Source organism: Harpia harpyja, chromosome 10 (genome assembly GCF_026419915.1).
Source record: "Harpia harpyja isolate bHarHar1 chromosome 10, bHarHar1 primary haplotype, whole genome shotgun sequence".
In the NCBI taxonomy this organism is placed as follows: domain Eukaryota; kingdom Metazoa; phylum Chordata; class Aves; order Accipitriformes; family Accipitridae; genus Harpia; species Harpia harpyja.
Genome location: NC_068949.1, coordinates 739,326 through 766,058, shown reverse-complemented (window position 1 = coordinate 766,058; position 26,733 = coordinate 739,326). Strand labels below are relative to the sequence as shown.

The 26,733-nt window shown below is 60.4% G+C and overlaps 2 protein-coding genes across 4 annotated transcripts; both read right to left on the bottom strand.

Moving 5' to 3' along the window:
- Positions 1 to 513: 513 nt before the first annotated feature.
- Positions 514 to 8,655, bottom strand: LOC128147095 (microtubule-associated proteins 1A/1B light chain 3C-like). 2 transcript variants are annotated; one of them, XM_052799317.1, is made up of 5 exons: positions 8,513 to 8,655; positions 2,978 to 3,032; positions 2,833 to 2,888; positions 2,552 to 2,658; positions 514 to 1,869 (listed from the first exon to the last, which is right to left on the bottom strand). In XM_052799317.1, exons 2-5 carry the CDS (start codon positions 3,027 to 3,029, stop codon positions 1,614 to 1,616), a joined length of 471 nt encoding a protein of 156 aa, XP_052655277.1. In that variant the 5' UTR covers positions 3,030 to 3,032; positions 8,513 to 8,655; the 3' UTR covers positions 514 to 1,613. The 2 variants fall into 2 exon arrangements, with proteins under 2 accessions (XP_052655277.1, XP_052655276.1); XM_052799316.1 differs by lacking the exon at positions 8,513 to 8,655 and having other exon boundaries at positions 2,978 to 3,555.
- A 1,799-nt stretch (positions 8,656 to 10,454) lies between these two features.
- Positions 10,455 to 25,942, bottom strand: OLFM2 (olfactomedin 2). Of its 2 annotated transcripts, none has more exons than XM_052799966.1 (6): positions 25,824 to 25,942; positions 16,465 to 16,614; positions 15,039 to 15,194; positions 12,840 to 13,059; positions 12,188 to 12,294; positions 10,455 to 11,400 (listed from the first exon to the last, which is right to left on the bottom strand). In XM_052799966.1, the coding sequence occupies exons 1-6, from the start codon at positions 25,878 to 25,880 to the stop codon at positions 10,723 to 10,725; spliced, it is 1,368 nt and encodes a 455-aa protein (XP_052655926.1). In that variant the 5' UTR covers positions 25,881 to 25,942; the 3' UTR covers positions 10,455 to 10,722. The 2 variants fall into 2 exon arrangements, with proteins under 2 accessions (XP_052655926.1, XP_052655925.1); XM_052799965.1 differs by lacking the exon at positions 25,824 to 25,942 and adding an exon at positions 21,641 to 21,814.
- Positions 25,943 to 26,733: the final 791 nt, after the last annotated feature.

Genomic DNA, 26,733 nt, shown 5'->3' with positions numbered 1-26,733 from the left:
GAGCGCTGCCTCCAAACATCTGCCTGGGAAGCTCCAGCAGTTGCAGAGGTAAACGCTGTGGTTGGGATAAGACGGGGAAAAAAGGCTGGAGGTGATGGAGCCCGGGTGAAGGGGATGGGGCAAGCAGCAGCACTCTCCCCTCTCCATGGGCAGACATCCCCTGCAGCACAGTAAATATGTTTTTTTGAGCTCCTTTCCTTGGGGAAATCAGGCCTGCGGATCCTCTACGCTCTGTCCCAGCCCTGCTCTGCTCTTTGCTTTAAGGGTTGCAGCTTCGTGCCAGGCAGCTACGAGTGTTTCCAGCTGCTCCCCGTGCTCCTGCCTGGTCCAGGCAGGGACAGCTCTGCCTGGTTTTTCCCCTGCCAGCAGCCCAGAAGCCACATCAGCCACCACAAGCCCCCCCGAGATGCCAAGCCAGGCTCCTCCATCTCTACAGCTCCCCCCTTACCTCCAGCGACCGACTGGCACGGAGCTGTCATCCCCCCCCCCCCCCCCAAAAAAAAAATACCTCTGGCACCCCAGCTCAGCCTTGAGCCAGCCTGAAGCCTCGGGAAGAAACCTGCTGCTGCACAGTTTGGGGGTGCAGCCAGTCAGGGCAGGGGGCACAGTATAGACCCCCACTCCCCAGTTTCATCCCAGTACAGGAGAGGGACTCCTCTCAACTTCCCCCCCCTGCAGCGCATCAGGGACCCAGCTCCTGCTGTCGTGGCAGCTAATTTTAGAGCTTATTTATTAACATTTTAACATGAAACGTGCATGAAATATTCACTCAGTGTGACAATGCATTTTATGGCAAGGGAAGCCTTAAATATTTAAGAGGTGTTTTGCAGTATCAGTGGCAGGAAGCATTTATGTCTGACTCACAGCACAGCACCACAATTTGAGCTCAGCTAATCCCCGCTGCGGGTTTTAGCTACGTGCCCCATCCTTAGGGTGCTGGTTTGAGGAGGAGGAGGTCAGCCCCCCCCTATTCTGCAGAGGGGAGTGGGATGGGGAGCTGCTTTTCTGCAGGAGGGTCTCTCCCAGGCTGCTTTTGCAATGGGGGAGCAAAGTCCTTTCCCCCCTTTGCTCTCGCTCCCCCAGCTCAGCTACTGGCAGCCCAGCAAAGCCAGGGACAAAGCCCAGAGTTTAAGGCTGGCTTCACAGCCAAGGGACGAGCTGCAGTTTAGATGACCAGAAGCACCAGTCCAATTTTCTTTATTCCACACCTCAAGAGCACAGACGCTCGAGCGGCAGCTAGAATGGACACGCAGCTTAACAAAAACCTGCACAAACCGTGAAACTCCCCATACCCGATCCTATTAGGAGAGGCGTTTAGAAGGAGCCTAAGTTTTCTGAACAGGGATGACAGGTTGTAAAGCCCTTCAGAAGAGCCAGTTAGAAGAATAACCTTCCTGTGGATCAGAGTAAACCAGCACCATCTTCTGCTGTGGCAGGAGAATAATTTGTATTTAAAGCCACAAGATTAAGGAGGTGTCGAGTGGAGTTTTTAAGACCATTACAAGGCTGAGCCTGTCAAACTGCAGCCAGAGAGAAGGCAAGGCTTGGTCCAGCCACAATTCAGGGCTCCCCACCGATTTTAAGCCAAGTTTGGAGAGATACGTTCCCCCATCTCACCAGCGTTGGGAGTCCCGAGACGAGCAGCCACGAGGACACGGTGGCGGCAGGCGGTTTGCGGTCAAGCAGCCGCCGGCTTGCCGGAGGAAGCGCTGGCCGAACATCTCCTGGGAGGCGTAGGTCAGGTAGAGAAAGCCATCCTCATCCTTGTTGTCCCGGTACAGCTCCTGCATGGTGATGGCCATGTTCGGCAACCCTTTGTTGTTCACCAGCAGGTAGAAGGTCTGGGAGGAGGTCAGGCAGAGCCGCGTCCTGCCAAGAGGAAGATGAAGGCAGCGTGCAAGCAACGTGGCATTCGGGGAGACTCCATTTGTGGGAACACGGTGCTGGCTCAGATATTTAGTGGTTCCTCTCAAAGGGACCAAGCTTCACCATCACCTCCCCTGGGTGCCAGCCACCCACCAGCACCCACAGGTACAAAGGTGGGTGCTAGGGCCCGGCCAGCTGCTCCCCAAAACATCTGTAAGGGCCAAACCCCAGCCACAAGCTCTCACCTCCATCCATCCTGAACCGTGCTGCCAGGAGATGTTGGTCCTTGGGAGGGATTTTAAGCAGAGCCCAGAGCACAAAGGTTTCAAATCAGCTGCAACAGTGCTGCTTGTTTGCAGGGCTGCTAATCACCTACCCCCAATTAGTGACTCACCTGTGCTGCAAGTCCCCAGGTAAAGAGCTAATTGTCACCTTTTATCCCAGCAAGGGTGGAGGAATCCTGCCGTGAGGCACCCCATGCATTGGCAATCAAATCCTCTTTGCTAATTACAAAGGCTAATTGTGTTAGGCTAAATCTAAACAGTTGCCCAGTTGAGCAGCCAAAAAGCTGTTTCCCAGGACCAGCTGCATCTAGACTGGGCTTTTGCACTGGTTTGGGGCTGTGGACCCCCCCACCGCTTGCCCCAAGCAAGCCTGGGGACCCTCCGTATCATTAACCACTTACCGCAGGGTGACAGCAAACTGGGACAGGGGCAGATCCTGGGACACCAGAAACTTGGTCCTGTTCAAGGGGGGCAAGGTCTTCTCCTTCTGGTAGCGTTCCACAACCACCTGCAGCGGGGAGAAGATGCTGGAGCGGGGAGACAGGGACTGGGAGGCTTTGGGACCACTCCGGCAGGGGTACCCAGAAAAGCAAAAAATGGACCCATAAAGTCTTTAGCAAAGACTCCCACAGCTCGCTTTTCAGCATCAGTGGCCACAAAGAAAGCGGGGTACAGCCCTTACCGGGATCTTGTTGGGATATTTTATTCGTATCTCTGTCACTTCGTGCATCCTGGTAGCTGTGGAAGAGAAAAGAAAGAGCAATAAGCGCAGTGCAGCCCATCACCGCGTCCCCGCTCTGCTGCTCCCCTTATCCCCAGTAACGTACCGAGGCTTTTCCTCTGCTTGAACGGGCGAGAGCTGCTGTCGCCTGGCTGCATCTTCTGGAAGGAGGAGATGGATTGAGGCACGGGCAGGATTTGTTTGCCCCTGAGCCCTGCCATGGGCAGCTGCTACTGGCAGAGCTCCTAATATAGGCTCATCCTGCCCCACCTGGGCTGGGGTGCTCAGCAGGGTGCTGGGCTCTGCTGGGATGGATGGATGGATGGATGGATGGATGGATGGAGCAAGCGGAGCTGGGGATTTGCTCCTCATGGATATTTTAGGGAGCAGCTGGCCATGCCCTAGCACCCAACCTCACGCCTGCCGGTGCCGTTGGGTGACCAGCACCGGAGGGCGGTGATGCTGAAGCCTGGTCCCATCAGAAGGGACAAATGATTTAAAGTCCTTAATTTTCCCCCAGGACCCGTGCTTTGATTAACGGAGGGGATTTGTCTTCCCTGGGAGAGGACTCGGCATGAAGCACGGCAGAACCGATGCCAGCCCAGCATCCCCTCCGTGTGCCCCGGCAGCCTGCAAAGGCACTTTTATTTTCTCCGTGAGCTGGTGTGCTGGGAATTATCGCTTCCCCCGCTTCATCCGAACGGCCCTGGACCCTGGGGGCCCTCCCTACACCCCCATGGGACCCCCACGTGCCCCCCAAGAACCCCTATGTCCCCCACATGCCCCATGGGCAGAAGCCGGTCGAATGAAGGATTAGATAATGTGGATTAGATAATAATTGATGGTCCGAGGCGGTTATCGCAGCCGGCAGTAATTCTCCGCTCAGCAAGTGGCTGCCGATGGAGTTGCTGATGGAAAAGGGAGTCTGGGGGCATTTACCCCCCCGCCCTGTCCCTCTCTGCCCCGGGAGGGTGGGAGGTGAGGGATAACACCCTGCCCCGGCACATCAATCCCACCCGGAGCAGGACCCGGTTGCGGGCGCTGCCACTACCCGGCAAATATCGGCATGCGTTATCCTGACAGTTTAATTCTTGCGCTATCTCTGTTTTGATTTAACGAGGGGCTTGTGTCAGGTGGGATCCATAAAGCTGCCGAGAAGCCGGCTCATTCGCATGCTGCAGGTATTTTTCATGCAATGCCAATTCCCTGGGTCAGGAGAGAGGCGGCTTTTGAAAACAAATTAGACCCCATTATGCCAATTAGACCCCATTTGTCTTTTTAAATTTTTTTTTTTTCCTTCATTTTTCTTCTGGAGCCGCTCATGCGTGCTCCACAGGCTCCCACCCTCCCGCCACCTCTGAAAAGGGAGGAGGCAAAAGCAGCCCAGCTCATTTAGACACACCAGAGCCTTAAACTACCCTCGTTTAAATAAGCTCTTTGGCATAACGGGTCCTTTTGGGCTGCAGCTGCTGGAGGAAGGAGATGGCTTAGGAAGGAGATGCTGCCTTTGGGAGCAGATGCCCCTTGCTGAGCATCCCAGGCACATCCCGGTCTCCGGCCGCCGGCGTTATCCTCGGAACAAGGTGAAATCCTGGCTGGGTTTGTCCCCACCTTGCACCGAGCACCTCAGCTGCTGCCCCGGGGTGTAACAAAACACAGGCCTATCATCACCCTATTTTTTTTTTCTGATGTTTCATATACATATTTAATATATTTTGCCATTGTGCGATGTACTAGTCTGTATTACTTTGCCATAAAAAAAATAAATCTCTCAGACGCACTCATCACTGGTTTGGAAAATTACATTAGCAATATATATTCCATCTGTGTAGCGAGTTAAGCCATTATAAATTTATAGCCCTAATAAATTTAATTCTGGAAAGTTTGCGTGGGATTTGAAGTGGAGTTTTGTGGGGAGGGGCATTTTTCTCCCAGGTGATTTCTTAACAATAAACTGATAAATATTAAAGTGCCTCTCAATTTGCTAATAAAAGGAATTGATTACTGTTCACTGACTTAATTCTGCTTCCAGGCAAGTGCTAATAGCTTTGCTGTGAGTAGAAAAAGTTGTGAATTTAAAAAAAAAAAAAATTAAACCCCCCATTTTAAATTAGTTCATTAATGGTGAGCATCTATTATTTATCGGTTTAATTTCCAACTATTGCTGCGGTACTGGGCTGGGCTCTGGAATCCCGGCTCGTCATGGAAATGTGATGCTTTCATTAGCATGAACTAATTAATTAAAGATGAAGGGAAATTGGTTTTCCTGATTTGGGGAGGGCGGGAGTTTTTTACATCCATGCTTTGTCCCTGGCATCATCCCCTCTGCTGAAATGGGGTTTGTATTTGCCAAATCGGAGCCGGGAGTCTCACATGGAGCGTGAGCATCTGCGAGGAGCCCCCGAAGATTAATTTCCTTGGAGAGTAAATATCGCCAGAATAATCCAAATAAGATAAAATAAATTTAAAAAAAAAAAAAATGCAGGCACAGACCTGGGATATGGGAAGTAAAATTTATACCTCCAGCTTCCCCAGCTGCCGGCTTCGCCTGCGGGAAGCGGGATCTCATCTGTATTCCTGCCTGCCTGCTCCGGGCCCTTGCGGAGCAAATTTCAGCTGAAACTCATAAATAAATCCTCTTCTGCACAAGTTAAGTTTTATTCATAGCTCATTTTGTGATACACTGGAATAAAATAAAATTTAAAAAAAAAAAAATCCCCCTAGATTTATCTTTAATCTCACATTAAATATTAAAGTGGGAATCTCAGCCCCAGCCTGGGCCAGGCTGCCCCAGGGCTGTGGGTAGAGGAGCCCCAGCTGGGGGGGGGGACACACAGGAGATTTTTTGGGGGTCTCTCACCCCCCCCAGATTCTCAGAGGTCCCTGTTATCTTTGCTACGCAGCTGGGGGGATGTTCAGCCATACCCCCAGCACCCCTCAAACCTGCCCTGGGGTTTCAGCATTTCACTGTGTACGTATAGCTGTAAGATATATAATGTATCTCTATATTACAGGAATCTATATATCTTATAGCTAATATGTATATATTATGGCTAAGATTTCTCTATATTATAGCTAATATGTATATATTATAGCTAAGATTTCTCTATATTATAGCTAATATGTATATATTATGGCTAAGATTTCTCTATATTGTAGCTAATATGTATATATTATAGCTAAGATTTCTATATTTTATAGCTAATATGTATATATTATAGCTAAGATTTCTATATTTTATAGCTAGTATGTATATATTATAGCTAGGATTTCTCTATCTTATAGTTAATATGTATATATTATAGCTAAGATTTCTCTATACATTATAGATATCTAAATATATTATAGAGCAGATATCTCTAAGGAGGGTTGTGCCCTGCTCCCTGCTGCTGGTCCTCACCCGGCGAGGAACAGAGGATGCTACGAGCAAGCTAATAGACAGGTTCTTCCAACGGCAGCAATTTGGCCCCGGGGAAGACCCCCAACCCATCAATTATCTCTGGCGAGGGGCCGACAAACCCATCCAGCACAGCATCGCCGGTTGCCGGTGGATAATAAAGCCTGGGGAGCAGGCAGAGGGTCCCGAGGGCAGCGGGACGAGGGATTGAAGCCCAGCTTTTTGCTTTTCCGCGGCCTATTTTAGCAACGACAGCTCTACGCTCCCGCTGCTAACCGCTTCCCTTCCATAAATAAGCCTCAATTATTGAGCGCCCGCTGGTTTTTCGTTAGGGGGAAAGTCCCCGGCGGGCCGTGACGGGCGCAGCGGCTGCAAACACAACACTACGGCTCTGCAGTAAACATGATTAGTGCCGTATCCCCGGCTCGGGCAGGCGCGGGGGTGGATTTGCTGATGCTTTAATGACGAAGCGAGTTATTAACGGGAGGGCTGGTGCTTGGCGAGCCGGCAGACGGTTACCCAGGCTCGGACGAGGGGTCCCACTGGGGTCCCACCGAGCCCATGCCGCTGGGGACATGGCACCGGGGTCTGTCGTAGCCCCTTTGGGGGGGTTTCTCAGGAACCTGGGCACCCCGGGCATTGGGAACATCCGAAATATTTCAGAAACCCTTTTTTTAACACCATCCAAAGGAACTGCAGCCACCAGCACCCTCCGGCTTAGGCGCTGTGTTCCCCCCTCTCTGCCCCCCCAGCTCCATCCCCAGCCGGGATCAGCGCTGAATAACCAATTCACCTCCTGTTAGGGCTGAGCCTTCGCAAGAATTACAATAAGCTGGAAAAACCCAGCCTGCAGGATGAGTGATTTTGGGCAGGGAGACAGGCTGTTTTCCAGAAGAGTTTCTACATGTGTAAGGTTATTAAGTGCCCTGGGTTATTTTTTTTTTTCCCACCTCCCCCCTTCCTTTTGTAGCCTAATAAATAGCAGCACAAAGGAAAAACACATTGGTTTGGTTGGGTTTTTTTTTTCCCCAGCTGTAGGCACCAACCTAACGTGCCTCGAACAGCAGCTGCACTGCAGCACTTGCTGCATCGCCTCGGCGGGGACGGGGCTCCGGTCCCGTCCCCGTCCCCACACAGGGTCCCCTTCTAAGGACACCTGAGGTTGAGGGGTGCAGGGAAGGTGACCAAGGTCCCTGCGTGGCAGTCAGTGGCATTGCCCTCGTCCCAGTGCTCCCCTCCCGGTGAGCCTTTCCCCAAAGCTTTATCTCATCCCCGTCAATCTTCGTTACCGAGCCCGCTGGCTCGAGCGCTGCGGTGGCATTTTTGGGAGCTGAATCCAGCCTGGGTTTGAAGGTGGGGGACAAGCGCCAGCAGCAGGAGAGGGGAAGAAGTGGGAAGAGTCTTGGAGAGATGCTGTGGGGCAGGGCTCGAGGAGGGGGGGGTTGGCTGCGGATGGCCACCCCTGCGGTTCCGTGTCGGCCATGGGGCTGTCCCTGCGGTGCGGGACGCAGCATCTCTGGCACCGGGAATGACTAACCGTGGCATGAGGAGGCTGAGGTCCAGAGACCCTCTGTGGTGTCCGTTCCTGTGTCCCGGCACAGCTCCGTGCCGAGGGTTCACTGCATGGGTGGGACGCTTGTCTGGGATGGGATGGGATGGGGATAGGGATGGGGAAGGGATTGGGATGGGGATAGGGATTGGGATGGGGATGGAATTGGGATGGGGATAGGGATGGGATGGGGAAGGGATTGGGATGGGATGGGGATAGGGAAGGGATTGGGATGGGGATGGAATTGGGGTGGGGATAGGGACGGGATGGGGAAGGGATTGGGATGGGGATGGGGATGGGGATAGGGATGGGATGGGGAAGGGATTGGGATGGGGATGGAATTGGGATGGGGATAGGGATGGGATGGGGAAGAGATTGGGATGGGGATGGAATTGGGATGGGGATAGGGATGGGATGGGGAAGGGATTGGGATGGGATGGGGATAGGGATGGGATTGGGATGGGGATGGAATTGGGATGGGGATAGGGATGGGATGGGGAAGGGATTGGGATGGGGATGGAATTGGGTTGGGGATAGGGATGGGATGGGGATGGGGAGGGGATGGGATGCATGCACTTTAGCTCCCAACCCCTTGCTGTTCCCTGCTCCCTTTGCACGGCAGCAGCCAGCAGCCCTCTGTGTGCCTCCTGCCGTAGTCACCTACTGTCAGGGGAAAAAACCAAAAAAACACCCACCCCTCGCTTTGCTGGAAGCCACGGCGTGAGAAATGAGTGCTCCTCGCAGGCGAGCAGCAGCCGTGCTGCGGCCTGAGCCCGGATTAATATCTCAGTCCACAGGTCGCTTGGATACAGCCTCTGCCGAGATGGGGAGCCTTGCTCAGGCACTAATTGCTAAATAATCGCTGCAGGGGGTTTGCCAGCCACTGCCCGGAACCGTCAGGCATGTGGCTGCACATTGCACACCCCTCGCACGATGCAAAGACCTCCATCCTCCTCCTCCTCACCTGGCTTTGCTCAATAACGGTCCTCGCCGTGCCAAGCCTGGCGCCGGAGCAGTGCCTGCTCTTGGCCGCCGGCCCACACGTCCTTCCCACAGCAAATTAAACTCCCTGCATGAGCGAGTCTCAAGCCACGGCGTGAAAAGTGGCCGGCGGGGTCTTGGCCGAGCAGCCCTTCACGTCCCGCTCGCTGGGGCTGGGGCAGAGCCGCTTCGGTCGGAGCTCGCAGCGTGGAGTTAATCGTCTTCCCGTGGTCACAGCCCGGCTGGGATGCAGGAACGAAGCTGGAAAATCAGGGATACGCTTCAGCGGGTGCAGTCTGAGCAGGGTGGGAGCCCAGCACCCAAATCCAGCAGCACCCTGAGGTTCCTCCATCACCCAGCCGGCGCCGGGGCCAAGGTGTTTCCCCGAGTGCCTGGATGATGCTCTGCAGAAGGGGCACGCAGGGATCTTTCCCTCCCCCGGGACCTATGGATGCCCCCCCAACCCAACAAGCCCATCGGCACGGTCAGGGGCGACCCGAGCTTCCCAGCACCCCAAAACACGCTGCCGAGATCCAGCATCACCGCAGCCCTCCGAACCTGCTCCTCTTGCACATAAGCAGCTGATGGGATTAGCAGGGATTATCCTCTTGTTCCCCACTCCTCTCTCGAGAGGAGAATAAACGTGACAAGGTGCTTCCAGCTTCGATTTTATGCTCTCGACCCAGGCGCCAGCTCCGTGATGCTGTCTCCGGTGCAGGGGTGGGCTCCAGGGCTGGACCGGACCCCCCCACACCCCACCTTTCCCCTGCCCAAACCCTGCTAAGGTCCCGGAGCTGCGATGGGGAATCAGAAGGACTGATGTGCGGGCTTTAACGCACCCTGTCTCCATCCCCATCTTTGTCCCCATCCTGCCAGCATCCCCACTCAGCTCTCTACCCAGGTTTGGGGTTGGGGGGGGGGGGGGGTCTCTGCTTGCATGGTGTCATCCCCCCCGCCTCAATTTGCAAAGTGTCTCGCAGGGTGCAAGCTGACACGTAGCCCTGGGAAGCGCAGCTCTGCAACTTGATTTTTATGGGACCGTTTTAAGATTTATTATGCCTGATCATGCCCACGGGAGGTTTGCCTGAGCGGCGAGGCTGCCTGCCGAGCCCTGTGTCCCCTCCGCCTCCTCCAGCCCCGTGTCCCTCCATCCCTTTGTCCCCTTCCACACCGTCTCCTCCACCCCTTCCGCATCTCCTCCATCCCTTCCATCTCCCCCACATCTCCTCCATCCCTCCTCACCCCTGGGCAGGAGGTTCCCGCTCTCCCCCAGGGCCAGGATCCTGCTGCCCCGGCCTCGTTTGGTGCTCGTTTTGGGGCAAGCCACCCATGCAGGGTCCGCTCCCCACCTTGCAGGATCTGCTCCCCCCTCGCTCGGCGCAGCTGCGCTATAATTTCCCTTCCTTTCCTTCTCGCCTTGCCCAGCTCTGCTGTAATTTCCCCAGCGCCCACACCCGCATGCATTAAACATGCCCATAAACAACATTGCTGGCTGCCGGCACACATCTGGAGGAGAGGGCTGGAGATTACAGCCGGCTCCTGGCATCCGCCGGCAGAGGGGATGCAGGAAAAGGCGGGGGGGAAACCAAGCCATTGAGTGACAAATAATAATTTTTTAAAAATTTGGGGAAAAAAAAAATCAGCACAAGCCCCATCAAACGTCAAAGAGACTGTTTTTATTTGCCATCAAAATAAAGATGTAAATTGAAAAAAAAAAATAACCCAAAAAAAACAACCGAGGTCAGCTCAGATGAAGGCAGAAGAGATCCATGCGCCATGAACCGCGGGAAGAAACCAAAGAAATTTTAAAAAGTAATCAAAGAGGAGGAGGAGGAAGGCTCCATCCCCTCGAGAGAATGGCCAAGGCTGAAGTGTAGAAAAATAAAGAGCTGGGGAAGGGAGAGCAGAGGAGTCCGGCACGGGGTCACAGCTCGCCCGACGTCTTTATGACGTGGAAGAGCGTGACGTTGTAGATGACCTGGTGGCCGTTGTTCCAGGTGTAGAGCACCCTCTCCCGCGGGTTGTAGTCCAGCATGGATATGTGGGAATACTGGTTGTGGAAGGGAATATCCGTGTATTCGTAGCTGGAAGTGTTTGTGTAGTAGGCAAAATAGATCTTGGCGCCGGCAAGGTGGGAGTTGGTGACGTAGAGCGTGCCGCAGATCATGAAGGACTCTCCGGCGCTTCGTTTGGGGTAACCCGTGTCCCAGCTATGCAGGACTTCCAGCGTCTGGGGGTCCACCCGGCTCACCACGATGTTGCCGGCGTTTTGGTTGGTGGTGTAGACGGCCCACAGCCCGCTCTCGTCCACCATGAAGTCGATGTCGGAGAAACCACCCCAAGAATAAGGGAAGGTGTTGTTGTAGCCGGCGCCGGCGAGGCTGCGCTGCACCAGGACGCTGCGGGAGCGAAAGTGGTACTTCACCGCGATGTTACTCTGGTATTTGTTGTAGTAGAGGGACCCGTTGAAGACCACGTGGCCGGTGCCGGCCCAGGGATGCGGCAGGAGATGCTGCACGAAGTTCTGTCCCGTCACGAAGTCGTTCAAGGTCCGAAACTCCAAGACGCGGCGGCCCTTGTAGTAACCGTCCATGTACCACACCTGCAGCGGGCTCAGGTTAGGGATGCCCGGCCGAAACGGGGACCCCCCACCCCCATCAAGATGGGCTCCCAGGACAGACGGACACGACCCCCCCCACCGCACACGCAGCCATTTACTCTGCTGCCACACGCCGGCACGCATTTTTCTGGCTTCCCCCCCTTTACATGTGTTTTTCTGCTCTTTCTGCAGATCAAATGCTTGGCTAATTTTTAATAAGAGGGCGTGCTTCGTTAGGAACACCCAGCCTGATTGAGTTCCCAGCCTGCAGAGACTCCAGGGAAGCTCCTGCCCAGCCTCCCACCACGGCATCCCAGTGTCCTTCATCGGCACTTGGCAGAGCTCCGCAGAGGCAGCCACGTGCCCCTCGTGCGACGGAGCAGAGGGTTTGCACGCTGGCGAGCGTGCACCAGGGCACGGGCAGCCCAGGCGGTGTGTACCCCGAGTGCACGGGCACGGTGCAACCCAGGGAGCTTGCACCAAGACGCGTGGACCCCAGGCAGCGTGCATCCCGCGGACATGCCCCCGTGGAGGCACGGCCAGGAGGGATGCGACAGCACGAGCCAGGCAGGTTGCAGGGGACACGGTGCCCGAGGAGTGCTGAGGTTTTGCAAAAAAATTCAGAGCCAGACCGGCCAAAAGAGGAGCTGCCCACCTGCAAAATTCACCTCTGCTTGGGCCTGGGAGGGTTTTGGGGAAAGACACCCACAAAAGAGCCGCGCAGGAGCCGTGGGAAGCCCAAGCAGGGCTGTGCCCCGACCCCATCGGCATGGGTGCCCGTGCCACTCACCCGGCTGTCAGCGCTGGGCGTCATCGTGTCGGTCATCCACGACCCGAAGCGGGAGCCCGATGCTCGGATGGTGATGGGATTGCTGACGCCCGTCAGCTTCCCACAGCCTGGGAGGAAAAATAGTTCGGAGTTAGGGGTGGGCATCCGGGACCACGACGCTGCCCAGTTCCCTTCGTGGGAGGGAGCATCACGCACCGAGCGGGGAGGAACCAGGGCTCTTCTTCACCCCAGGGACCCCCAGGAGGGGACAGGGCAGCAGGCTGGGGGATGCTTAAGGAAAAGGCACTGCTGGGCTCCAGCAGCTATTCCTGACCGAGGAAAAGTTGCTCCTGCGTGAGTCCCGGGGCCCGGCCACACCAGCAAATTCCCCGTCGGCACATAGTGGAGGATGCTGGGTTGCCGGTATTATTATTATTATTCGGAAGATATCAGCAGTGCAGCAAAACAGGAGGCCCAGCACGTGGGCAGAGCAGCAGGCAGCAGCAACGGCTTGGGTTCTCTGAAATGGGAAGCTGGCAGCATCGGCTGCCTGCCCTGCCTGCCCGGGAAGGGATCCCAGCCTTCCCTGCATGTACAGGGATGCTGCTGCGAGCAGAAGGGACCTGGGTGCCCACCCAAACCAGAGCCGAGGTGGTGGTGGGGGGGAGCGTACCCAGTTTTTGCATGCAGGCGTGCAGCCGTGCCTCCAGCATCAGCACCCGCTGCTGCAGTTCCTCATAGTCGTAGGCACCCATCTCCTCCTGGATGGCCAGCAAGCTCCCGGAGAGGTTCCTCACCTCCTCCTTCAGGTGCACGATCAGCCTCGTGTCCGACTTGTACTGATCCAGGACGGGCATCAGAGGCAGCAGCTCCGTCATCTTGTCCTTGAGCTCCTGTTTAAGGGGTACAAGGGAAAAAAAAAAACAAAAAAACCCCCCACACGCTTTAAATTAAGCCTGTGCCTGGAGCCTGGTGGTGCTTGTCCCCATGCCTGCCATCCCTCTGTCCATCCCTCTGGGGATCGCAGAGGTTTTCGTTAACACACCAGAGACGAGCCCTATTTCCTGGGTCGGTAATTAATAACAATTACAAGGCTTTGCATTTTCCAAGCGCTTGGGGAGCGATAGCTAATGAATCACCCGCAGCTGATGCTATCGCCTCGCTCTGCAGAGTGGGAACCAGGCAGGATCCGGTCCCGCTGTGGGAGCACGGGGTGACATCCCTCCTCCCCGGCCAGCCCGGAGCAGCGGGGTGCCTGGACATGGAGCGATGCTCTGCACGGGAAGGATGCAGGAAGACGCAGTGATGGTGCTGGGGGAATGACAGCAACAGGCAGAGTTATATGCCAGGTCCAGGGTTTAAAAATCTCCACTTATTTTAGCACACGGAGAAGGTTAAGAGGTGTTTTGACCTTGGCCTGGAATGACCCAGGCAAAGGCTTCAGCTATCCGACCGGTAAAGGCTGAGCAGGTCCCCGACAGCCGACATGGGAATGGGGTGCAAGTATGGAGTGGGGAGAACGTGCCAGGGATGGGCGACAGCTCCAGGCAAAGGGTGCCCATGCACCCAGCGCCCTGCATGCCGCAGGGACGCTCAGCTCTGGGATCACCGCAGGGATGCTCGGGAGCCGTGCATGATCCTGCCAGGCTTGTGCCAGCCGCCGCACCGGCGTAGCAGGGAAGCAGTGGGGGGGGGAAAAACGGCAGCAAGCCGGCCCTGGCTGCAAGCCGCTCCACCGAGTCTCCTTCGCTCAAGGACGCTGTAAATCCACAGCCAGCACCTTCGTCCTGCTCCACAGCCCACGGCCCCACTCGCCATCCCGCGGCTCAGTGGGTTTTCCCGGGAACAAGCTCGGCTCGCCAGCACCTTTCCTCCCTCCTCGCCTTTCATTTCGGGACAGCGTTACATGGGCCAGTGTTCCCATCGCTCAGTGGGATTGCATGCCGGTCGCAGGGCTCAGCACCTCCTGCTGTGATTAAACCAGCCAAGACATTTGCTGCAGCTCAGATGTTTAATCAATGTCTTGTCTCTGCAACTGTCAGCGCCCAGCGTCCACCCGAGCATCCTCTGGCCTGTTTCAGTGCCAAGAACCAGCCGCTCCCGAGACAGAAACACTCTTCAGCTGTCAGGATGAAGCCTTGAGGCTCCCAAAATAAACCAGTGCCCCAGCGGGGGGGGAGGTAATGGGATTTCTTGGGGGTGCAAAGCCGCTGCAGCGTGGGCAGCATTGACTTGCAGGCTGCATCGATCAGCACACGGTGCTGACGGCTGCCACCCGTCAGGTGGAAATCATGGCTTTGCCAGGGAAGAGCCGTGTTTTGCTTAATTAAAGGTGTCGATTTGCAGCCAGATGGGCTGGGAATTGGCCATCTCTGCTGCCCTGCCACCGGCACATCTCCCCCCCCCCCCGCCGCGGCACCCGGGGAGGCAGTGGGTTGTGGCTCCGGGTTGGTTTGCCCTGTGCCTTGTCTGCACACCCACTGCGGCTGGGCACCCTGTCCCGCTCCTGCACCGCACACCCACCCTGCACGCTCGGGTGCCACAGGGATGCTCAGCCCTGGGACCACCGCGGGGATGCTCAGCCCTGGGACCACCAGAGGGATGCTCAGCCCTGGGACCACCAGAGGGATGCTCAGCCCTGGGACCATCGCAGGGATGCTCAGCCCTGGGACCACCGTGGGGATGCTCAGCCCTGGGACCACCGCAGGGATGCTCGGCCACCCGGATCACCAAAATCAGGACCCTTCCCAGGGTGCCCACCCACCTCGTAGCATCGCACAGCACCATGTGCTCGGGGAGGTCTCCCAAACCCGGCAGGCGGTCCCACAGGGCACGAGAGGCATCGGGGGGGGGGGGGGGGGCACGGGCTCACCTGGAAGCTCTTGGCGTTGAGGCTTTTCTGGCTTTCAGCAGCCACCTTCAGCCTGGAGTCCAAGCCCTTCATCAGGGACTCGGTGTTGCGCACGTACTGGAGGTCCCGGTAGGTCCGGAGGTCCAGCACCTCCATCGACTGGGAGATGTTCTGCACCTGTGTGGTGGGACGGGGGCGGTGATAAAGCCCTCGGTCTAATCGAGACCCCCCCCCCGCCGCTGCTAACGAAGAGGCCTGAGTCAGGGAAATTTGGGGTGCAGAGGCAGCGAGGGGATGGGGAAAGGAGAACAGCCCCCAGGACCAGCCCGTGGTCACCGGGTGCTGGTGGGGACACGGCCCCAGGAGACCCCATCCCGGTGTCCCCATCCCCAGGGAGCCGGAGGACGAGTTGCTCCCTGCTCCACCGCACCGGCATTTATGTAAACGCTTGCAAGAAAACTCTTCCCCCTGTAGCTTTAATGTATAAAATAATGCGTTTTACTCATCCTGCTTCAGCTGTTATTTGTTTTTTTAAAACACCCGAGCGCACATTTCCCAGCCCGGTCTATGAGCTTTCATTCTTTAATTTCATCTGCCGCAGCCGGCAAAGTTATTTTATTTCCACGCTTTCAAATGACATGAACGTGACAGTGTTCCTCAAACGGTTATTTATTTATTAGCACCAGCCCCGCTGGTATTTACGATGCCGCCGCCGCCTTGGAAGAGAGCTGCTTAAGAGGCGTTTTTTTGCAGCGCGTTATAATAAAAGTTTAATCGGGTTTTGCAGCGTGCCCGCCCGTGCGGACGTGTAAAAACCGGGGGGAAATTAAATGAGCTCTGCTCAGGCACACGGCTCCGTGCTGCGGGGGGGGGAAGGCTAATGTCTTCTGCCGGCACTGCTGCAGAGCCCACGGGGAAGGGGCCGGCAGCGTGGAGCCCCCCCACCGTGGGCAGCCACACGTCCCCCGTTCCGCACGGGGAAACCAGCTGGGCTCCATTAAACACCATTTGGCTCCCGGGGCCGCAGGCTAAAGCCCGCTTGGGATTTATCTCCAGGCTGATTTCATCTCCGCGGCTGCCTGGCAGGCTCGGTTCGTGTGGCGAGGGCATCGCCACGTGCCGGCGGCACCGCGGATGCGCGGCGACGCGGTGACACCCTTCCAGCAAACCTAACGGCCGGGCAGGAGGATGCGAACGTTCCCCCTTCGCGGCGGGAACGTCGAGGATGCTCGGACCGGCAAACACGGCGACGTTACGCAGGGAGGGAGCTGCGGGTACCCGGGGAAGGGACGAGCCCGTCGCACCCCACCGTAGGGTGCACCCACGCTGGACGGGGGGTCCCCCACCACGCAGGATGGGCGTGCGCATCCTCCCACCCACGAATTAAGCGTTTCGTTAGCAGGCTCGGCCGGTAACGCCGGTTAGCGCCGGGCCGGCCAACGCTCACCTTCTCCATGAGCTGACGGAGCTGGTGGCTGCGCAGGTCGCGGGAGCAAGTGCCCTGGACGGGGATGACGGCCGTGCAGAGGCATTTGCCGTCGGGGGCTTGCGCCGAGGTGTAAACCTGCCAGCCCTCGTCGGGGCTCTGGAAGAGGGTCTGTGGGAGAGAGGAGGAGAGATGTCAGGGCCCCAAAGGATGCCAGAGCCGCTCGCCTGCCCGCGCCAGGCTCCCCACGCGTGCCGGGGTTTCCCCAAAAACCGTGGGGGCCTGGCAGCGCGGCATCGCCTTGGCAAGACGCCGGAGCATCCTTCACTCCTGCCGTCAGCCGGCTGGGGACAAGCCAGCAAGGGAGCAACGTCCCAGCACCAGGATGAGCCCACCGAACCCTTCCTGAATCACCGTCACCGCGTGGTGTCGGCAAAACCCGGCGCCGGCAAAGCCCGGTGCCGAGCGCATCCCATCGTGGCACAGCCCCAGGGTCCTGCCCTGCCCACTGCCACCTCCCACGGAGCTCCTCCAAAACCCATTCGCATCCCATCGGGTCTGAGCCACTTTGTATTTTTCCCTCCTTTCAGGTTTTTATCCAGGTCATTTAATTTTTTTTTTTTTTTTCCCCTCTCCAAGACTCATTTCGCCACAGCGATCTGCTCCAAATATGGTGATTTCAGCTTCCCGGTGGGTCCCACACTCCCAGGCTGGCCACGAAACAACAGCAGGGCGGGAGGGAACGACGAGGAAATGCTCTTCATCATCTCCCACCAGCCAGCTCCGCATCCTCCTGCAGACCCAGCCCGGTGTTATTTCCCATTAATAGAGTTAACGAGGCAGGAATTTCCTCCCCTGTGGCCGTCTCGCCTCTGGAGGGGAGCAGAGCAATTGCTAATTCCTTCCCCTTGAATTTTGGGTCCCTTCGACAGCGGTGGGGAAATACCAGTGCATCCCCCCCCCCGACCCAGGTGGGCACCAAGGTTGGTACCTGGGCATCCCCGGCCGGCCGAGCATCCCACCAGTCCCGCCACCCTCAGAAAGCTGATTTTTGCATCCAGCTGCGGCTTTTCCAGGTGGATCCAGGCTCGGGGTTTTGCTTTCCATCTCCCAACACAGCTGAGGGTGGGGGTGACCACTGCAGGCTCCGGCTGCCCCCCACCACACCCACCCCGAAAACCAAGCAGAGAAACATCCACACACACACTCCCTCCTCCCCTTTGCCTGATTTATTCATGCCATAAGCCGGTGTTTTTGCGCTGGGCCATTTAGCATTTCATGGGTAATTCATAATTATTAATTATGAAAATCAAGAGCAAACTCATCGCTCTCCAAGCGCCTTCTGCACGGAGCCAGGCGAAGATAAATGACCCGTTCCCTGTAACAAGCCAGGGACGATACTTTACTTTACACGCAGCGGTTTTAACTTCATGTTTCACATCGGAAGGGATTTATTGGACATGGCGGTGGCTAAACACCATTCTCCAACCTCCAGCGCAATGAGAATAAATTAACTGATGGCGGTGTAAAACTCGTCCTTAACCGAGTAAATTCCTGAGTTATCACAGGGGGAGGTAAATAGAGGATTTATTCAGCCCAACTCCAACACAGTGGAGATGGATCCTGGCCGGCGTTGGGGCCGGGAGTCCTCGGCAGCCCCGGCTGGTGACGAGCCACATCACGGGATAACGAGCCCTTAGGAAGGCGCCGGCAGACGGCATCGTGCCGGTGGATGGTATCGTGACGGTCGCTCCCTGCTACGGCAGGTGAATTAATAGGATGCACAATTGTCAGATATACATGTCGGGAAAGACTTAATGCACCGTGCTGTGAAGTTGCCCTCCCCCCCCAAAATTGGGGTCCCCATGGCAGGAGGGATCCTCCCAGCTCCTCTGGGCATGGCACGGGGCTGGCACCCACGGCGCAAGCACCCAGACCTGGGGCAGGCATCACCCGATCTCCCGCCCTCAGGATCCTGGGAGGATCCTGTGCACCAAAAACTTCATTTCTTCCCCCCTGCAAAAAGCTACCGAAATGAAAGAGCCCAAAGCAAACCCGGAGCATCCCGGGTGGAGCATCCGCAGTCACCGAGGAACCATTTCCCTTTACCCGGGACCCTTCTGGCCGTGGCTGAGCAGCAGGCAAGCATAAATACTTTATAGAGGGCTAATGCATAATTAATGCCAGGCAGCAGCCTGTGGCAGGCAGGATGTGTGCAGGCAGCGCTCAGAGCCACCGATTTGGAGGCTGGCAGAGCTCCTCTGCCTGCCAGATTGGGTTTCGCACAGTGCGAAAACCCTGGGGTCCATCCCGAACGGCCCCCGGGATGCAGGCGAGCATCCGTGGGCAAGAGCCAGATCCTGGGAAGATGCTCTCCCGCTGCGGCTCGGTGGCCGCATCCAGCCCCCGCCCTGCAGATAACACCCAGGGATGGATGGAGGTGGAGGGCAGCCCTGCCCGCGCCTGCCCACTGCGGCTCGGGGGCCTGGCGACGGCGGCGGCTGCTGCTGCCGGCCGTATTATTAGGTTAAATGCAGCCTGTGCAATCTGTCACCGGGTTATTAATTAGAGCTCCCCGGGAAAGCTGCCTGCTCGCAGCTCGGGAGAGGAGAAATTGCTGACACCCTCGGCCGCGGTGCAGAGAGCTGCCAGAGAACCGGAGCCTGGCATGGGGGGGGGGGGCTGACAGAGCATCCTAACCCCTCTCATGTGGGACATAAGGGTCCCCAAGCATCCAGGAATCCCCACTCAGCCCCTTGCCTCAGCAAAGCAGCCACGGCCGGGGATGTGGGGGTCCAACCAAGCGCCCTTCGAAGCCAGGAGGCCCCGAATCGGCACGGGCGGTAAGGGTGAGAGCCGCTCTGTGTCTCTGCCCCCTCTTTCTGGGGGGGGGACCGCTCCAGGGCAAGCGATGGAGCTGCTGCAGAGGATGCTCCGGTCTCTCCCCATCGCCAGCCAGCACACAGTGCTGCTACTCCATGGGAATTCCAGAGTTGTTGCCTGCTCCAGTACCGGGGTCCGCAGTGCCGGTGTCCCCAAGAGCCAGCGTCCCACGGGGCTGAGCCGATGGGAGCACCCAGGCCTGGACTGGGTGAATCCGGCTCTGGACCTCAGAGCAGAAAAGGAACCGCTGTTTTCTAGAAAGGGGCTTTGCAAGTCCCCAAACTACAGCGAAAGGCTGTGCCGGGCACCACCGTGCCCGGAGCCAAAGCCGGAGAGGCGAGCACCGGCTTTTGGGTAAGCCCAGCTCATTTCAGCATCCAGGGAAAAAGCGCTGCCTCGCTAAACCCAGGTGGGAGATCAGCTCCGCAACCAGCGCGCCAACTCTCCGCCACGGCCGTGCCGGCAGCCCCTCGCACCCCGCGGTCCGGCACGCCGTCCCGGCGGCTCCCGTGGGCGGTTGCGCCAGCCCATTACAGCCGCATTAGCAGCGCTCCTTCCCAGTGATTAATGATTTTACAACGAACACCAAGAGTGACTAATGATTAGCCAATTATTGTAGAGCAGCGCCTGCTTTACCCCGAGTGCCGCTAATTGCCCTGCAACATGATTGCCTATTTGGCGGTGCCCGGTGAGACCCCACCGCCACGCGCAGGGCTGCAGCGACGAAGGCCACCGCACTCATCCTCTGCAGAAGCCCGGCCAGGAATGGTACCCCAAAAAAGATCCCTAGGGATCCCTATGGAACGGGTCGAGGGCTGTGGGGAAAATCCCTCGCAGCTGGGACTGGCATCAGCCCAGGGCAGAGCCAAGGTGGGGGGAGCAGCCCAGCGAACCCCCAAAAGCTCTGCCGGTGGTTCCAGGGGGGCCGGGGTGCTGGCTGCCGGGAACGGGGGGCACACAAAGCCGATCGGCTGCTGCCGGCGGGTGGCACGTCTGGCAGCCCAGCTGACGGCAGGCTCCACATGGGCTCTGCCAGCTTCTTCCTTGAACACCCCCAAACCGGATCACCCCCCCACCCCACAACCGAGATCGGTGCTGGCAATAACACGAAGCACCCGCCTTGGCAGGATTCCCCACCACAGCCCCCCCCCAAAATGGGGTGCCCAGTCCCGCGCAGGAAGGCTCAGGCTACAGGAGGGGTTTTCTCATCACAAAGGACGTGTCCCCCCCATTATGCCCCCCCTCCGCCCCGACATTACTGGTTATGGCTGGGCACCAGCCAGGCCCCGCAGCACCAACTGCGCAGCCCAGCCCTCTCCGGGGGCTCGCTCCTGCCTGCGGCATCCCCCGGAGCCCAGCCCAGCCCTGTCATTGCAGCCCCCCAAAACATGTGTGTCCCCCCCCCTCCAAGCATGTCCCCCCCCCAGTCCCAACTTCGTTGCACGCCGCAAGCCCAGCCCCGCTCTCACAGGGGTTTGCACCGAAGGGCTGACGCCAGCCAGAGCCTGGAGAACCCCTGGGCAAATTTAGGGTGTCCCTGCCTGGGGGGGGGGGCACTGGGGGGAAGCGCCCAGCCTGGGGACAGTCACCAGCTCCCCAGGGTCCTGCAAACTTGGGGGGTTCACCCACCTCCCCTGGTCAAGAGCCCCCCAGGAGTCCCCCTGGCCGGGGGGAGCAGCAGGGCCCTATGGGGGTCCAACTCCCCCCCCCAGCCCTGCCCCAGCCCCCAGGAACTGCCCGGCTCAGGTCTACCGGGTGAAAGAAGGGGCTCAGGAGCCCCCCAAAAGACGCACCCCAGCCCCAGGCTCCTTGGGGAGACCAGCCCCCATGGGGGGGTCCCCGGTGCACCCTGCCTGGCGTGGGGGGAAGACAGGGAGGGGGGGATCCCCATGCCCCGGGGGGGGGGGGGTCCCGTGTGCCCTGCCCGGGGAGGGGGTCCCCATGCCCGGGGAATCCCCGGTGGAGACGGGGGGGGGGGGTCCTGTACCCAGAGGGAAAGCAGAGGGGGGGGGATACCCGTGTCGGGGGGGGGGGTCCCCGGTGCACCCTGCCGGGGAGAAAGGGAGGATGGGGGGGTGCCCATCAACGGGGTGTGCCCAGGGGAAGGCAGAGGGGGGGTCCCCATGCCCGGGGGGGGGAAAGAAGGGGGGCCTCCCGTTGCACCGCATCCCGGGTACCGGTGGCGCAGCTCCGCGCCGCAGCCCGGGCATCCCCCCCCCCCCCCGCCTCCCTCGCCCCAAAATACCCCCCCCCCCCAACCCCGTCTCCCGCTGTACCCCCTCCCCGGTTCCTCCCCGGTACCGGGCCGACTCACGATCTTCTCGGAGGTGCCGGCCCGGGACACGGCGGTACCGTTGAGCCCCACCAAGGAGGGTAAAGTCTGGGACATCCAGTTGGTGACCATGGCCATGGTGCTCAGCACGGCCCCGATCTTCAGCAGCGGCACCGTCATGTCGCCGTCGCCGCCGCATGCCCATCACACACACCCCCCCCCTAACCCCCCCCAACCACCTCCTCCTCCTCTTCTTCTTCCTCCACCACCCGGTACCGGTACCGGTGCCCGCCGGGGCGAACCGCGCACCGGCCGCGCCGCCCCCGCCGCCTGCGGAGCCCCCGCGTCGCCTTCGTCCTTATAACGGGGGGGGGGGGAGGAAAGGAGGAGATGAAGGGGGGGGGGGGGGGCCGGCGCCGCTCCGGAGTGACGTCGGCACCGTTGGCCCCCGGCCAGCCCGGTACGGCCCCCGGTTTTGGGGCGGGTCTGGTGGGTACGGTTCGGGGAGGTCTCGGTTTAGGGTGGGTTTAGGGCCGGTACGGTCCCGGTTTGGGATGGTCCCAAGCCGGTACGGCATCGTTCGGTCCAGCTGCCTTTGGAGCAGCCCGGCGTGGTTTGGTATGGGGGAGGAGGACCCCCGGAGACCCACGGTTTGGGGGAGCAGTATCCCCGGAGACCCCCCGGTTTAGGAAAGCAGGACCCCCGGAGACCCCCTGGTTTGGGGGAGCAGGACCCCCAGGGACCTCCGGTTCAGGAGAGCAGGACCCCCGGAGACCCCCTGGTTTGGGGGAGCAGGACCCCCAGGGACCTCCGGTTCAGGAGAGCAGGACCCCCGGAGACCCCCTGGTTTGGGGGAGCAGGACCCCCAGGGACCTCCGGTTTAGGAGAGCAGGACCCCCGGAGACCCCCTGGTTTGGGGGAGCAGGACCCCCAGGGACCTCCGGTTTAGGAGAGCAGGACCCCCGGAGACCCCCCGGTTTGGGGGAGCAGGACCCCTGATCTGAGGGAGCAGGACCCCCGGAGACCCCCAGTTTAGGGGACCAGGATCCCCGGAGACACCCGGTTTGGGACACCAGGACCCTTGGAGACCCCTGGTCTGGGGGAGCAGGACCCCCAGAGACCCCCGGTTTAGGGGACCAGGACTTCTGGACACCCCCGGTTTAGGGGAGCAGGACCCCCATCACCCCGGTCTCCCTTATTCTGGTGCCGGTACCAGGGACCTCCACACCCCCAGCCTGGTTTGGAGGCTGCAGCACCCCCGAACACCCATCACCCCAGGCCCGCACACCCCCTCAGCCCCCTTTGAGGCCCCGCAAGGTCCCCCCAGCCCCCCCAAATCTTCACCTCCATCCTCACCGTGACCTACGGCTGCAGGGACCGGGAAGGATGCGACCCCCCCCCCCCCCCCAGCAACGGTCCCCCACCTCCTGTCACCTCCCCCAGCGCACCCCATCCCCACAGCAGCGACCTCCCTGGGGTCCCCCCGGACACCCCAAACCCTCTCAGCAGCTCTGCCGGTGGGTGCCCACCCTGAACACCCCCCCGCCCGCCAAGGGACCCGACCCACTGGGTGCAGCGGGACCCCCTCTCCCTGTTTTTGCCTCCATCTCCCGTGTCACAGTCACGCAGTGCCACCGCGTGGGGACGGACACGCACAGCACAGGCTCCCACGCCGGCAACCACGGGGAAAGCTCACCCAGACCCCCCCACTACCACCCAAACACCCCCCCCCCCACCCCACGCCGTGGGTTTTGGGGTGCTCTTGGGCTCTACGTCGCAGATACCAGCTTGGCTGCCACCGCGGAGGGGACAGGGCAGAACCCACAGGGACAAATGTCCCCGTGTCCCCAGCGACAAGGCCCTGGCAGGTGGGAAAGACCCCAGCAAGGACCGAAGGGTGGGTGCTCACCTCTGAGACACCCCCCCCCCAAGTGCCCAGGGATCCCCAAAGTGGGGATCTGGCCCCACGGGGGATCCACGCTGGGTGCGACTGTCACCCGTGACGTGGGTGTCCCCACGCTCTGACCCCCAGCGACGCAGCTGCCACATCGAGGGCCCATTTTTTGGGGGGGGGGGTGTTGACAGCACAGTCACTGGGCAGGGCTTCCAAACCCCCAAATCCCCAAACCCCCCCCATCTCCTACCTGCCACGAGCCCCGCGTGCCACACGCTCCCGTGGGGACACTCATGGGGCGAGCGTGTCACCGGCACGCCGGGGCACACCGGGTGGGCAGCTTCACCTGAGGGGTTTTGCACAGCCAGGGCAGTGCGGGGGGACAGGGGAGACCCCCAAACCTCCTCCCCACCTCTTCATTGCTCCATTGCAGCATTCCCTTCCAGCCCAGACCAGAAATCTACCTGCAAACAGCTCGTTAACTCCGGCGCGTTAGGTGGGGCTGAGCACGGCGCTGGGGAACGAGGTGCGGATGCAGCGGGACCTCAGTGGGGCCGCGACCCCACCCCAAAACCCAACCCCACTAGGGTGGTGGGGGCAGAGAAGCCATTTAGGGGGAAAAAGGGGAGATCCGGATGCGGCTGTGAACACCAAGGCCCCCCCGGATCTCTCCGGACCCCAGCCATCTGCAGCCGGGTCCCCGCATCCCGCTCCTGCCCCGTCACCCCCCCTGGATGGGTAGCACACCCACAAGAGGAGGCCGGTTTGGGGTCCCACACCAGCCCCATCACCTGCAGCTTGGGGACATGAGCAGGGTGGTGGCAGGGCCACGCTCTGGGCAGGCTGGGGACACAATTCCTGCCCAAAATTGGCCCCGGTTCAGCCCCAGCATCACGCCGGCACCCCAAAAAGCACCCCCCGGGAAGCAGCTGCAGGGAAGACCCAGCAGTCCCCAGCCTGGCAACCCCAGCTCATGCATATTCAACAGGCTGCACAGCCACCACTGAATATTCAGCAGGGCCAGCTGCTAATAACGAACCGCTTAATTGCAAATAACACCAGGCCCGGCACGGGGGCTCTGGCCGCTGCCCCACTAGGGCCCCGCGTGGTGCCAAAGCCGGCGCGTGGGGCTGCGGGGAAGGGACGGGGCCACCAAACCGGCCCTGTCCCCACGGATTGACCTCCCGCAGCCCCAGGGCTGGCACCCAGGGGTGGGCCGAGGCGGTTTGGAGGACAGAGGCAGCCCCGGGGGTACGAGGGGGACACGGGGACGCAGAGCTACGTCCTCACGGCCTCACCCCTTGGGACCTTCCCGCCTCGCCACCTCCGCCCCGGCACAAGGATGCCGCCGGCACGCTGGTGCTGGGATGGTGTCATCCCCGGTGGCACCGGGTGGAGGGAGGCAGGCGGTGGAACCGCGCTGGGACACGGCGCGCAACCCCGTGACACCCGCCTCGGCGGGTGCCCGTGCAGCTGCCACCGCGCCGGTGGTGCCGGGCACAGCTGGAGCACAGCTGGCTCTGGGGCGGCTCCGGTCCTTCCCGGTGTTACCGTGGCGGCTGCTCTCAGAGGACCCACGTCGGCACGGGCGGCTCATCCCGGCACAGAGCCGGCACCGACACCAAGCCCTGCCGGGGTGCACCCATGGGTGCCTGCTTCCCCCCCCCCAGGCTGGCCTGGACCCATCCCCAACGCCACAGCGTCCCCCAGGGTGGGGAGAGCCGGCACCCCGCATCCACGCCGGTGTCGGGGGACGACCGCGGCACGTGGCACGGTCCGGGTGAGACGGAATGGATCCAGGCCGTCGCCTTCCCTCGTCCTCGGCAGCCACGTGTGAAGGCGCTCCCGGTCCCGCCAGAGCCATCTGTCACCCACGTGTCCCCGCCACCCGCGCCGGCACAGGGCGAGGGGCCCAGCATCCCCCAGCTCGTTCCAGACACCCCCCCCACCCCGGGTGGGTGTCCGGGGAGGGGGTCACGCCACCGTCCCCGCACCCAGGTGGCCACGAGACCCCTGAGGCTGGGAAGGGTGGTGGGACACCGGGACGAAGCCCAGCACCCGCTCCTTGGCTCGGGAAGGACCCCAGCACCCAAAGTGCCGCCTACAAACACCCCCCCCACCCCGCAACGCATCCCTCGGTGGGCACCTTGGGGTGCCGGGGGGCCCCATCCTTGGGACACACCCAGGGCAGGTCCCGGCATCCCCACCGGCCCCGCTGCCGAACCGGCATCCCCGGGGGAAGCTGAAGGCACGGTGTCCCCCCCCCCCAAAAAAAAAAAAACCGACTCCCCCCCCCCCTCCCCGCTCCGCGGCGCCCCCGCCCGCCCTTACCTGCATCGCGGGGGAACCGGCGGAGAGGAGGAGGAGGAGGCCGGGGATGAAGCGCATCCTGCAGGCACGGACCCCGCCCAACAGCTACCGGTACCGGAGACCCACCGGGCCGGCTCTTCCCCACCCCCCCCACCCCCCCCTTCCACCGCTACCGGAGCCGGTCCCGGAACCGCAACCGTTCAGCTTCGCCGCAGCCGCATCCCCCGAGCGGGCCCCGTTACCGCCGTTGCCGTTGTCTTTGTCCGCACCGCGCCCCCGCCCCGACCGGGCCCCCGCCGCTTTACCGAGCGGGACCCGCCGCCGCCGCCGGTGGTGGCTGCAGCGGCTGTTACCGGCCCGGTGTATGGGGCGGGGGGGGGGGGGGGCGGTTCGCCCGGTGGGGGGAGGCTGGAGGCACCGGGTCGGGCTGGGCGGAACCGAACCGGGCTGGACCGAGCCGAGCCGGGAAAGGAGGGAGGGAGGGAGGGGGGAGGCGATCGAGCATCCCCCCCCCCCCCCCCCCCCGCCGTGGTACCCGCATCCCGGCCGCGGGGATGCTCGGGGTGCGCGGAGGGACACCCGGTCCCCTCACCGGGGACGCCCCGGGTCCCCTTTTCTGGCCCGGTCCCCCCGCCGGGGATGGAGATTTAGGGGGGGGGGGGGCAGCCCTGGGTCCCCCTCGGGATGGAGATTTGGGGAGCGGGGGGGGGAGCAGCCGGGGTACCCGGGTCCCGCTGGGCTCGGGTCCGGCTTCCACCGGTGCTCCATGCCCAGGTGCCAACCCTGCCCTCGCAGCCCCCCACCCCGGGGGGGGGGGGTCCCCCTCTAAGCCACCCCTTGGGGACACGGCGATGGGTCCCCAGGGTGGGGGCAGCTCTCTGGGCCTCGGGGGGGTGGGGGGGTGGCAGGAGGGGCCGGCAGCGGGCACGTG

Bases quoted from the DNA above. Each gene is read 5' to 3' on its own strand.
- LOC128147095 (XM_052799316.1), bottom strand. From the start codon at position 3,092: ATGGCAGGGCTCAGGGGCAAACAAATCCTGCCCGTGCCTCAATCCATC. The intron at 2,659-2,832 runs GTAAGGGCTGTA...TCCCCGCTGCAG, and splicing joins AATATCCCAACAAGATCCCG to GTGGTTGTGGAACGCTACCA. The intron at 1,870-2,551 runs GTAAGTGGTTAA...TCCTCTTGGCAG, and splicing joins CAGTTTGCTGTCACCCTGCG to GACGCGGCTCTGCCTGACCT.
- OLFM2 (XM_052799965.1), bottom strand. From the start codon at position 21,778: ATGACGGTGCCGCTGCTGAAGATCGGGGCCGTGCTGAGCACCATGGCC. The intron at 12,295-12,839 runs GTACGCTCCCCC...TTTTCCTCCCAG, and splicing joins CGCCTGCATGCAAAAACTGG to GCTGTGGGAAGCTGACGGGC. The intron at 11,401-12,187 runs GTGAGTGGCACG...AGCCCGCTGCAG, and splicing joins CGCCCAGCGCTGACAGCCGG to GTGTGGTACATGGACGGTTA.